Source organism: Rattus norvegicus, chromosome X (assembly GCF_036323735.1).
Source record: "Rattus norvegicus strain BN/NHsdMcwi chromosome X, GRCr8, whole genome shotgun sequence".
Taxonomy (NCBI): Eukaryota; Metazoa; Chordata; class Mammalia; order Rodentia; family Muridae; genus Rattus; species Rattus norvegicus.
The window spans coordinates 65,334,697-65,348,709 of NC_086039.1; the positions used below are offsets into that span (position 1 = coordinate 65,334,697).

Below are 14,013 nucleotides of genomic sequence, written 5' to 3' on the forward strand. Positions count from 1 at the left end.
AGGAACCCAAATAGTTGGCTGGATGCTCTGACAAGTTAAGATGTTCACCAGGTAAAATATCTTCTCTTTGGTGAGACTTCTAATTAGTTGTTCCTTGCTTTTTATACCGTATTATAGTTTTATATCATAGGATAAGCAGTAGCTAAATCTTTTGTTTTGGGAAGGTACTTGGGAATGATTTGTCTCCTAGCTGTTTTCAAGGACACATTGTTTTTGTCCTAACAAGTTACCCTCCTTCTGTTCTCAAGATCATGGTGATTTTACTCATGTCAGGTTTTGTTGTTCTTATTTAACCTTCTCATAGGGCTTGGGGACCAGCTGTCCCTGGACAAGTGGTCTTAGAAGACACTTTAAGACAAACAGGCTTGTATCTGAAAGGGGAGGGGAAAGCCCCACCTTCTGAGTAAGTTTCTCAATGAGCTTAAAGAGCATTTGACAATTTACTAATAATATGTATACTATAGAGAGACAGTCCGTTTTTATGTAGAGAAATTATGGGTGTACTTGAGATAAAGATGGCTTTGTGATGGCAGAATGTACTGGGGCATAGAAAAGTTCTTGAGAAATTGTCTGGTGTTGAGGAGGCTAGATCCTGCTGCTTCTTCCTTCTGCCTGCCTAGGACTTGCAGATTATGTTAGTGTATGTTTGCTTGCTTGTTTTGTTGTTGTTGTTGTCTTAAGATTTAGGATATAAAATACATTTTGACCATATTTCTGGCAAAACAAAGTTAGGTGTCTAAAGGCAAAAGTTCCAGTGACAATGGGGTGACATTTTCAGAGACTTTACTCATGACAAGATAAGGATAACAAGGATTCTTTGCTAGTTGTTCACAGAGAAACAGATAACAAACTTTTAGACCCTCTAGGAACAAAATAAATATGCTAATAAATGCAGACATGAACTATGAAGGAAGTTATCATGATTGCTAGAGAGACAAGTAAGTGGATATTAGTTGCTGGGGCTGGCTATTACCTTGGGGCAACACCAGAGACGTCCACCTATGTGGAAGGAGAAAGCAACCAGTATTGCAGCAAAGAGTATTCATGTACTGCCGAAGCTCTGAAAAAATGCACGTATTATGTAAAAATTGTGATCTCAGAAGTTACTAAAGGGATAAAAGCTACCAACACCCATCCAACGCCCAGTTTCTGGAGACTGCTAGAAAGAAAGTACTAGTGTGTTCTAGAAGCTTCTTCATAAGTGGGCAAGTGAATTCGGGCACAGAAAACTCTTGATATTCCACTTAATAGAGCTATAAACCAGAGAAGGTGTCTTCCTTGTTGTGAATTAATCTAGGTGATTCATAAAGCTCTTGGAGTCTGTGTTATAAATGGTGAGGTGGGAGTCTATTTGATTCTCAATGTATTCATATAACATTTACCCTCTCACATAGTGGCCCAGATAAGTACTTCCAGAAGAGCTCTAGTCGAATTGGAGGTACTTACTGGAAAGTTCGATATGAAGCCTTTCAAGATGAGACATTCCAGGAGAGGTTACATCAGGAAGAAGAAACACATCTTGGAATACTGGGTGAGGAATTTGTAACTCTTAAAATTTATGAAGTAGAAACAAAGAAGTGAGAAGAGTTTGTAACTTGAGTCTGCTGGTGATTCAAGGGAAGTCTGTATAAATGGATCTCCCAAGTTCATTCCCAAGAAATGAGTGTTTGTGAAATGTGTCCCTGGTTGGAGTGTGTTCAAAAATCAAGGTTAAGCATAGACAAATAGAATTTTGCTATAAGACATTTGAGAACTTTAGGTTTATTTTTGTTTATGATGAATGTTCAAGCTAGCACTACCAAAATATTTTGGTAATGTCCCCTATTACCATTATTATACAGATACCATTCTGTGAGTTTCTTCTGTAGGAGTATTGTTGAGGAGCTATTAAAAGACAGTAAGATCGATCAGTCTAGAGCCAGAAGTATACCACCACTACATATAGACATGTTCACTATTATTAGGGATACAGAACTAGGCTTGTTATATGGTATTGGAAACTATTTAGAAGGTCTAAAGCACAGTTTTTAATACTACCGAAGAAGATTAGGTGGTTTAATCACTTCGTGGAACCAAGAAATGAAATAGATCAGGTGGGAGAAATCTTTAGAAATAATATTCCAGGGATATTTGTGTGCAGTTGATTCTGTATAGAAAACATTATTAAAAATGTGAGGAGAAAATATCATTCCTAGAAAAGAGAAGAGTTCATTTTTTTTGGCTGGTGTTCTATGTGTATACATAGTTGTTTAGTGATGAAGACCATGTGGACATTGAGCTAGGAAACCAATCTAGAAGGTTTAGCCTTGGAGTAGAGTCACTATAAGCAGCTAGGCTGATGTATTGGTAGCCTTGAAGTGACCCAAGTCACACATCAAAGCTCAGAAGTTCTGCTTAGATTACCTATGTAGTTCATACTACTTATCTATTCAAGGCCTGCATCCTCCTTAATTATAATTTGGATATGATTTTGGTGAGCTCAGATCTTAGATGGAACCAACTAGGAAATGTAACTATGGGAGGACAGAAAACAAATTTAAGACTAATTGAAATGGTTCTGACCCGGGTATAAGAAACAATTCACACACCGTATGAAGCTCAAGAAGAAGGAAGACCAAAATGTGGATATTTTAGTCCTTCTTAGAAGGGGAAACAAAATACTCACAGGAGGAACTACAAGGACAAAGGGTCAGGGGTTGAAGGAAAGGTCATCCAGAGACTGTCCCACCTGGGGATCCATCTTATATGCAGTCACCAAACCCAGACATGATTGTGGATGGCAAGAAGTGCTTGCTGACAGGAGCCTGATACAGCTGTCTTCTGAGAGGCTCTGCCAGAGCCTTACTGATACAGATGAGGATGCTTGCAGCTAACCATTGGACTGAAAACAAGGACTCCAATGGAGGAGTTAGAGAAAGGACTGAAGGAGCTGAAGGGGTTTGCAACGCCATAGGAAGAACAACAATGTTAACCAATTCGATCCCTCAGAGCTCCCAGAGACTAAACCACTAACCAAAGAGTACACATGGAGGGACTGATGGCTCCATCCGCATATGTACCAGAGGATGTCATTTTTCTGGCAACAATAGAAGAAGAAGCCCTTGGTTCTGTGAAGACTTGTTTCCCCAGTGTAGTGTAATGCTAGGGTGTTGAGGTGGGGGTGGGTGGGAATGGGTGGGTGAGGCTGGGAACATCTTCATAGAAGCAGGGGGAGGGGGGCGGGGTATGGGAAAGGGAGGAAAGGGGATAACATTTGAAATGTAAATACATAAAATATCCAAGAAAAAAGAAAAAAAGGGACAATGGATTTAATAGTGCCTTTATTGTTATAAATAGCACGATTCTTAGAATAGATTATTTTAAAGAGAAGTATTCCTTATCTTGTGTATATTCAGTTATATTTCCTCTCCTTATCCTTTTGTTTCTATTCTTCATCTGTTTTCATTCTCATAGTCTCCCTTTCCCATTTTCCAGGACCAGTGATAAGGGCTGAAGTGGGTGACACCATCCAGGTGGTCTTCTATAACCGTGCCTCCCAGCCATTCAGCATACAACCCCATGGCGTCTTTTATGAGAAAAGCTCTGAGGGCACCGTGTACAATGATGGTGAGCTGGGAGGGTTTTCAACAATGTAGGCTATAAGTGGCTCTAGAAGAAAATAAATGAAGAGTGGGGAAGAAGAACAAAATTGTGGTCATCTGAATGAATGAATAATGAAGTAGTAAAAAAGAACCTACCTCATAAATAATAGAAAACACATTTTTAAACATATTTTTGAAATCATTGCTAAAAATATAGTCTCGTAAACAGTATTTTTAGAAGCCACAGGTATATGTGGCATGAGAAAAATCCAGAGTTCTATTCTCAGAACCAAAATTAAAATATATGTGAAAATATTCTTAATATAAAAGACACACATCATGAACTTTTGAAAAAATATGAATATATACAATTACAAAGTAATCATTCATATGTAAATCATCATGTATGTTTTCATATAACTTTTAAATATTTTCTGTAATTATACATTATTATTATTCTATAATTATATATTATTATTAATATATTTAAAGAATGAGATATGATTTCAACCAGTATTTATTCTACTATTGTCAAAATTACATTTTATTTGTCTATGATCATAATACATTTTAATGACCTATGTAACACTCCTTCACATGGACCTTCCACAGCTTATTTATTTAGTGTCTATTGCTAAGACATATGGCTTTTTAAGGGAAGTTTTAAATAGCCCTAACCTTTAAATAATGACATATGAATGTGCATATCCTAGCTTTATCTGGTCATGGGGGTTGCATTACATGACAGAAGCCTAGAAGTGAGAATACTGTGTAACTGACTTCTTATTTTCTCAGATGATATTATCATATGCTCCTTCTAAGATAAGCAGATAAAGAAGCACTGAATGTCAAAGTTCAAAAACAAATATAAAAATAATTTCTATAAGCCATTCAGACCATGCTTTTTATGAAGTCAATTATTATAATCAAATGTAATTGTAAACTTCTGTAAACTTCTACTGCTCCTTGATATAAAAATAGCTTGAAGAAACAGTCAAAATTGAGATATGATTACACATTATTATAATACCTATATTTTAGAGGCCGAGTTAGGAGTTTTACAAGTTTGAAGCCATCTTGATGCTATAAAACAAGACTCTGTCAAAAATGCATAACATTGGGTATGGTGGCTCATGTCTATGATCACAGCAGTTGGGAAACAGAAGAAGATTACCAGGAAGAGTGAAGCCACCCTGGAATTATACTAATTTTTAGGGTAGCCTATGCAACCTAGTAAAATTCTTTCACAAATAATTTTAAAAATGAAACCAAGCAGAAACTTTGGGGATAGCTTTAGAGGTTCGGGCAAGGGTGTGTCCTTCCTTGCATGATGTTAGGAAATTTCTTAGTTTTGATAATGATGTTCTAGTAACACAGAAAATAATTTTTAAGCTTTGTTTTTTTCTCATTTTCACTAGTTCTTTGAGAGTTTCATACAGTGTATCTTGATCATATGCATTTCTCTAACCCCCTACTACCAGATCCATCTCACTTCCCTAGCAATGCAATTTGGTATGTTAAAACAGCAACAACAACAACAGCAAATCAAGTTCAGTTGTTCTGCACATACATTCTTGGATATGTGGACTTTACTGGAAGGTTTTCAACACGCTGCAAGCAGCCAATTACTCTTTAGGTAGTTGTGGGACTTTGTATTCAACTCCCCTCTTCAGGATAAAATTTTGTCTGGTTTGAGATTGCACAGGTCTTGTAAGTGCTGTCTCAGCTGCCAAGATTTCGCATGTGCAGCTACCCTGCTGTGATCAGAAAACACTGATTCCTTTTATCCATCCTCTGCCTCTGCCTTTTAGGATATTTCTGCTCCCTTCAATGATTTCTGAGCCTTGGATATAAATATTCTGTTCAAGGTTGAGTATTATCTAGTCTCTTTTTCTCTTTACCTTGGCCATTTATGAGTTTCTGTGTTAATCATTATCTACTGAAAAAAAAAAAGAAGTGTCTTTGATGAGGGCTGAGAGATGCATTTATCTCTTCATAGAACAAAAGAGATAACCCATACCCGTCACTCATTTGTTGGCCTGTGGAACAAGTAGGGGCATGCTGTGATGCTGTAGGGTAACTCCATTTAAATTCTTTGTTGATGAGCATGAGTTTATTTTATGAAACTTTTATAGTACTAGGTTTTCCCTATGACTTTTTCAAAACACCTCTAGTGTTGATTATATCTTTCTATTCTCTCCTCTGTGGTGTCATATCCTTCCCTTTCCCATTTAACCCTGTACCATTACTCCACCTTAGCTCTTAATATGACTGCATTCTATTTTTTCTCCCTTGAAACATGTTCACCCCCAAGGCACCTTGCTGAACTCCTGACTTCTATGGATATTCCAAATGAAATATACATGTTCAAGCAGTCAAAGCTGATATCAGCACATGATAGAAAACATGTTTGTGTTTCTGAACCCGGGTTTCCTCACTTAGAAGGATTATTTACCATCTACACATTTACATGAAAATTTCATTTCTTTTTTCTAAACAGCTATAATATTACATCGTGTGAATATAACACTTTTCACTATCCATCCATCAGTTGATAGACATCTTGGTTGTTTCCATTTTCCCACTAGAGTGAATAGAACAGCAATGGACATGGATATACAAGTATCTCTATGGTAGAATACAGAATCCTTTGAGGATATGGCCAAGAGTGATCTAACTAGATCATGTGATAGATCTCTTTATAGCTTCTTGCAGAACCTCCACACTGATTTCCATAGTGACTGTAACAGTTTGCACTCCCACCAGCAATATATAAATGCTTCTCCTTCTCTGCAGCGTGTTCCACCATTTGCTTTCATGATCTTGGTCATTTTTACTAGGGTAAGAGGAAATCTTAAGTAGTTTTAAATTTGCATTTCCCTAATGGCTCTTAGCACGTTGAACCTTTTAAAGTGTGTTTCTCAACCACTTGGATTTCATCATTTGAGAACTGCTACTGATTTTTTGTCTGTTAATTTTCTATTCTGCTATTTTATTGAATGTGTTATTAAATATAGGAGATTTATGGTGGAGTATTTAACTATGTTAAGCCAAATGTATCTATAAATTCATCCATTTGCTAAACTTTTCCAGCTTTGTGGACTATAGATTTTTAAAGGGTGTTCCATGATTCACTGAATTTCCTTGGTGTCTAAAATAATGTCTCTTGTTACATTTGTATTTTTCTTAATTTGGACCCTCAGTTTATTTCGATTAACTTGGCCAAAAGTTTATTAACATTTTCAAACACTCAGCTCTTTACTTCATTGATTGGTTGTATTGAATTTTTCCATTTCCATTTCACTAATTCAGCCCTTGTTTTGATTACCTCTTACCATACAATTTTTTTAGGCAGTGGTATTTGCTCTTGTTTTTTCAAGGCCTTTAGTTGCATCATCGATGCATTTATTTGAGAACATTTAATATTTTATGTAGACATTTAGTGATGAACTTTCTTTTTAAGACTGCCTTCATTTTGTACCATAGATTTTGAAATGTTGTCCTTTCATTTTCATTCAATTCTGAGATCTTTTAAGTTTATATTTAAAGAATAATTTACTCTTGATTTTGTGTGTAGGAGTGTTTTGCCTATAGGTATGTATATGCACCATGTGTATGCCTGGTACACATAAAAGCCAGAACTGGAGTTATGGGAACTGAGGCTATGGGCTGTTGTGGGATGTCATGTAGTTGCTAGCAAGCAACCTAGGTTCTTTTCAAGAACAGGAAGTATAAATAACCTCTGTGTTATCTCTCTGACCCTTCTAGGAATTTTGAAAATTACGTTCATGGCTTCATCCTTCACATGATTATCATTCAGTTGTGTGCTTTTTGGTTTCTATGCATTTTTTATACTTTCTGTCACTTATTTGCCTATTCATATCTAGTTCTACGTGTTTTGGTCAGGTAAAATATAGGATGTGATTTCAGTTTTCCAATATTTGTTGAGTATTGCTTTGTGTACTAATATGTGGTCTATTAGGGAGACCACATAGGCTTCTGAGAAGAATGTGCATATTTTGGTGTTTGTATGGAATATTCTGTAGATTTCTGTTAGGTATGTCTGTTTGATTTTTCTTCTTTTATATGCAATTTAGTTCCAGCCTATCTCTGCTTAGTTTATTTCTGGATGCTCTGTCTATTGGTGAGAGTCAAATATTGAAGTCACCTGTGGTCACTATGTTGCAGAATCTGTGGTTTTAGTTTTAATAGTGATTCACTTATGAAATCAGGCATCCACGTATTTGGTGCATATATTTTTGTGATTGTAATCTCCTGTTGGTAGAATTTTTCTATAAGGAGCATGAAGTATCCATTTTGCATCTCTATCTAGTTTTCTCAAATATTTGAATAGTTACATCTGCTTATTTTTCAGGTTCATTTGCTTGGAATGCATTTTTATAGGATATTTTTATTTACAATTCAAATGTTATTCCCTTTCCCAGTTTCCCATCCAAAAGTCCCCTATCCCATCCCCCTCCCCTTCTTCCAAGAGGGTGGAGGGTGTTCCCCCTCCCTAACCACCCACTTTTCACCCTGACATTTCCCTACACTGGGGTGTCCAGCTGTGGTAGGACCAAGGGCTTCTACTCCCATTGGTGCCCAATAAGGCCATCCTTTGCTACATATGCAGATGGAGCCTTGGGTCTGTCCATGTGTACTCTTTGGGTAGTGGTTTAGTCCCTGGGAGCTCTGGTTGGTTGGTATTGTTGTTCTTATGGGGTTGCAAGCCCTTTCAGCTCCGTCAAACCTTTCTCTAACTCCTCCAATGGAGAACCTGTTCTCAGTTCAATGCTTTGGTGCTAGCATTCACCTATGTATTTGTCAGGCTCTGGCTGTGCCTCTCAGGAAACAGCTATATTAGCATGCACTTCTTGGCTTCATCAATATTGTCTAATTTGGTGGATACACACACACACACACACACACACACACACACACACACACACACACACACACACACATATCCCCAGGTGGGGCAGGCTCTGAATGGCCATTCCTTCAGTCTCTGCTCCAAACTTAGTCTCCATATTTCCTCCTATGAATATTTTTGTTCCCCCTTTTAAGATGGACTGAAGCATCTGCACTTTGGTCATTCTTTTTGAAGTTCATGTAGTCTGTGGATTGTATCTTTGGTAATTCGAGATTTCGGGCTAATATCAACTTATCAGTGAGTGAGTGACCATGTGTGTTTTTGTTGCCTCACTTAGGGTTACCTCATTCAGGATATTTTCTAGTTCCATCCATTTGCTTATGAATTTCATGAAGTCATTGTTTTTAGTAGATGAGTAGTACTCCATTGTGTAAATGTACCACATTTTCTATATTCATTCCTCTGTTGAAGGGCATCTGGGTTCTTTCCAGCTTCTGGCTATTATAAATAAGACTGCTATGCACATAGTGGAGCATGTGTCTTTGTTGTACCTTGGAGTATCTTTTGGGTATATGCCCAAGAGAGATATAGCTGGGTCCTCAGGTAGCACTGTGTCCAATTTTTCTGAGGAACCTCCAGACTGATTTCCAGAGAGGTTACACCAGTCTGCAATCCCACCAACAATGGAGGAGTGTCCCTCTTTCTCCACATCCTTGCCAGCATCTGCTGTCACCTGAAGTTTTATCTTAGCCATTCTCACTGGTATGAGGTGGAATCTCAGGGTTTTTGTGATTTGCATTTCCCTGATCACTGAAGATATTGAACATTTCTTTAGGTCCTTCTCAGCCATTTGATATTCCTCAGTTGAGAATCATTTGTTTAGCTTTGCACCCCATTTTAATAGGGTTATTTGAGTCTCTGGAGTCCAACTTCATGAGTTCTTTTTATATATTGGACATTAGCCCTCTATCAGATATAGCGTTGATAAAGACCTCTTTCCCAATCTGTTGGTTGCTATTTCGTCCTAATGACGGTGTCCTTTGCCTTGAAGAAGCTTTACAGTTTTGTGACGTCCCATTTGTTGATGAATCTTCTGTTCTAATAGTCTTTTTGTGTCTTTTTATTGTAAAGTGAGATTAATATTTTTCAGGTATTATAGCATGAGTGTGTTAATTCTTGTCATTTTGTTGATTTAGTGGTATTTTCTTAGATCTGTTTTGATTACCTGTCTTGACATTGCTTATTTGTTCCTTATGAGTCTTGGTTATATTTATTCTTTTCTTCAAATTAAAATATTATTCTAGCTCTGTAGAGCTGGATTTCTAGTCATAAATTCTTTTAGTATGTTTTTGCCATGGAAAATTTTGTTTCTTCTTTAACTTTACTAGTTTTTCTGGTTATAAAAATCTGTGTTGACAGTTGTGCTTTCTCAGGATTTGGAGTACACCTTTCTAGGCCTTTCTGGCTTTAAAGGTTTCTGTTAAATAATTATTGTTTTAACAGTTATGCCTTTAAATATGACTTCACTTTTCTGCCTTGCATTTTTCAGTAACCTTTTTTTTAATCCTCCGTGTTTAATGTTTTAACTTTAATATGTATAGTTTTGTCTGCTAGTTGCTGTTTATGACCTTATTTTTTATGTAGATGGGCTTCTTTGTCTTTGGGTTGGGAAGTTTTCTTCTGTGATGTTACAAAATCCATTCTTTTTTTTTTTTTTTGGTTCTTTTTTTTTTTTCAGAGCTGGGGACCGAACCCAGGGCCTTGTGCTTCCTAGGCAAGCGCTCTACCACTGAGCTAAATCCCCAGTCCCCAAATCCATTCTTAATGTAATAATGTTCTCCTTCTTTTGGGTCCATATTTGGAATCTTGGTTTTTCATTGATGTCTCAAAACTCTTCTATGTTCCATTCATATGTATTAAAAATTTTCGTTGACCTTTACTAAATAATTCAATACCTCTACTTTGTCAGCTGTCACTAAATCTCTGTTTTTGACAGGACACATTTTGTTGGTGAGGCTTTCCATTTCCATTTCCACTTCCTCTTTCTTTTATTAACCAGACACCAACATCAGTTATATTTCTAATTTGCTCTTTTAGTGTTTCCTTTCCAGCATCTTTTTAGTTCGGGTCTTCTTTAAAAGTTTAAACTATATTTTCATGTCTTGGATTGACTTCCTTATCTCAGGTCCCTCTGTGTTTTTGTATTGTTTGAGTTGTTTGTCCTTGTGATAATTTTTGAACTCTTTGTCTGAAAGTGTCTTCGTTTATTTTCAACAAGGGATGTTGCTGTGGGAAGTTGGGTTTTAGAGATAGCATGTCATTTTGTTTTTATTGTTTGGTTTTTTCTGTGTGTGTATGTGTGTGTTGTTATTTCTTCATTAGGACTTGCACATCTGTTGGTTAATTTTCTTTCTTTTGTTTTTGTTCAACTCCTTTTTCTTCTTTCAGCAGTGGCTTTTTACAATGTTTTGTGGGCAGAGCTAATTCCTAGTAGGGTTGGAATCTTGATTTCATCTATTTAACTGGTATTTGTGAATATCCATCTAGGTTTGGATAGAGTCTTGAGCAAGTTTCCCCTGGCAATGTGGATTGGTCTTAGGTTTAAAATCCCCATAGGGTAACTAGGTTGCCCTAATCAGGCAGTTGCCAGGGCTTTGGAACTCTGGATTATTTATGATAACTAGAGGATCTCTGTTGGGGATCGAGCTGGTGAGTGACAGAGGGATACAGGCTGAGAGGAGGTAGCTGTCACTGCCAAGCAGCTTTAGGACTTGGTGAACTGAATGGAAAGATGCAGGAAAGGAGAGCACTATTAGCCTACTTAGGTCCATAGCACATGAGGTGGCTACAGGTACTAAGCTCAGGTTTTTTATTTTTAATTATGCATGTGTGTGTTTATGTATGTGAATATGAATTCAGATGCCCTTGGAAACTAGAGGTATCTGATCCTCCTGGAGCTGGGGTGAGTTGTGAATTACCTGAAGGATGTGCTGGGAACTGAACTCAGGTTTTCTGCAAGAGCAATATACTGTTGAGTCATCTGCTAATCCCTATCATAGGAAATTCTTACTAATTTATTTTCAAGCATGAGGTCATGGTGGCTTAAATTTTACTTGTAAATGATTCAGCAAATGGAACCAAACAAGCAAAAAGCCTGTGTGTATGCTAATAGACATAAATATGCATGAATGGCAACTTTTATTCCCTTATGGTGGCTGAGGATAAATCCTAAGACTTCACAGATGGCCAAGAATATGTTCTACCACTGAGCTATAACCCTCAGTAGATTTAAGTACATTAAAGTTGCCCAAATTTTATAAAGAGACATTGAGTCTAAATGATAGGATCATAATTGTGCCTTTAAAATATTTTTTAAATTTTTATTGTAAAAAAACTGAGTTTTGTAATATTATTTTCATATATATATTCAATGTTTTGATTGCCTTTCATGACACCTCTTCTTCCACCATTTCTCCCTTTCTCTTACCAGCTAGCTTCCTCTTCTGTGTCACATCTATTGTGTTATTCTTTAAAGTTTTCTATTTATGAAAATTTAAGGAATTAGAAATGATAAATGAATAAGAAAAAATAAGTTCATAAAACATTGACTATTTCCCTTTGCAACAAGCTATACTACCAATGTATATTTGAGTGCTATTATGGGATTGTTAGGATTATTTCTTCAGGATATAATTAGTTTGTCAGAGGATATGCACATTGAAATTTATATCACTTACTTCCATATTGTTTTCCACACAGATTTGTAGTCTGATTAATATTTAGTTGCATCAACAGTATGTAAAAGGGTCTATTTCTTTATAACCTCACCTGCACTAGGACAATATTTATTTATTTATTTATTTATTTATTTATTTATTTCAAAAATGATTCTTATAAGCAACACCAATATAACTAACTCACTGTTGATCTGATTTGCATTTATTTGCCTGCTTTATTTTAACTTTATTTGCAGTAATTACTATGCATCTTACTTTATTTCTGTGCATAAAGCTTTTTAGGTCTTTTGATGCATTTTGCCAGTATTATTTTCAAAAAGAATTATTTCTGTTTACAACTAAACTATAGGTGAGTGAGTTAGGTATCATTTGAACTGTTTTCACCATACTGATTAAAATTTACAAAACATTGCCAATTTGATAGAACAAAAATTATTGAGTTACTTTCATTTATACTTCTTTGATTACTAAAATGCTGAAAATTAAAATCAAAACACAGTTCTTTGCATTGCTTCAGCATGTTCTGTGTCCATTTGACAGGCTATAACCTTAAGACAGGCTCCAGTTGAGTGGTAGAACTCTCTTCTAGCATGAATAAGGCCCTGCATTTATTCCCCAGCACTGTAAAAAAATAAATGATATAAAGAAGTTATAGCATATGTAATCTTCATGAACATACATATACATTCATGGACATATGTACATCTTCACATTCATACATATATATTAAATGGAAAAAGTGTTCATGATCAGAACTGTTCAAAGATGAAATGGACCATAATGACAGGTAGTAACTCTCCCATTCAGTGAAGTATTTTAAGGAGAGTAAATTAATGTACATTTTCAAATAAGGAATATTCCAAAGAAATATTGAAATCTCTTTCAGAAGTAAGGTCATATGATTTAAGAACATTGAAAGTTTATCATGTTCATACTGACTCAGTTCATGCAATGGCTAGCCAATCTCTAGGCTCCTGATAATTGAAGCCATTCTTGCATGTTCCTAAACTGGGATTTTTTTTCAATATCAGGTTGCATGAATGTTGCCATCACTGATGCCGTAAAATGTCTCTGTAGTTTATAATTTTTATTATGCTCTTTGGAGCTATTGATCTTTACTCTGGCCAATGTGAATAATGATTTCATGCTTTCTTGCAGGTACTTCTTATCCCAAAGTTGCCAAGTCGTTTGAAAAAGTAACATACTACTGGACAGTTCCTCCCCATGCTGGGCCCACCGCTGAGGATCCTGCCTGTCTGACCTGGATGTACTTCTCTGCTGCAGATCCCACAAGAGATACAAATTCTGGCCTGGTGGGCCCTCTGCTGGTGTGCAAGGCTGGGGCCTTGGGTGAAGATGGCAAGCAGGTATTTCTGGGGAGTCTGGGTAGACTGGCTGGAGAGAAATAAAGCTGAGTCTCTGGGTTGTGTCAAGAATGGGGCTGGATCCTGGAGGTAAGGGAATAGAAGGAACATAAACAAAGGAATTATATCAAACATTAATCGTTGGTGACCTCATGTTCTTATGTATTTTATTTTACATGCAAACACACAGTCATCTTAGGTTTTGATTCTTCCTTTTTCCTCTCCTTCAATTATTATTCTCTCTCCCACTTCAGTGGCCCATAAAATTGTTCCTAATCCATAAGCCTACTTTAATACATGTTTGCCTTTTTTCATCTAGCCCATCATTTCTAACTGTGTAACTTTGGGCCAGTTACTTAAATTCTCCTTAACTCAACTTCCTCATCTGTAAAATAAGGGTTAACAAAGGAAGAAGTTGTCTTTGACTTCTTTGGATAGTCATAAAATTAATACACATA

General features: G+C 36.4%; 1 protein-coding gene across 11 annotated transcripts in view; it reads left to right on the forward strand.

The window, feature by feature from the left end:
- Heph (hephaestin) overlaps positions 1 to 14,013 on the forward strand; it is a 251,830-nt gene that overhangs the window by 174,069 nt on the left and 63,748 nt on the right. For all 11 annotated transcript variants that reach the window (XM_063279761.1, XM_039099420.2, XM_039099423.2 and 8 more), the window contains 3 exons: positions 1,395 to 1,531; positions 3,475 to 3,606; positions 13,350 to 13,558. In XM_063279761.1, coding sequence (XP_063135831.1) covers positions 1,395 to 1,531; positions 3,475 to 3,606; positions 13,350 to 13,558 — 478 coding nt within the window. The remainder of the gene's footprint in view (positions 1 to 1,394; positions 1,532 to 3,474; positions 3,607 to 13,349; positions 13,559 to 14,013) is intronic.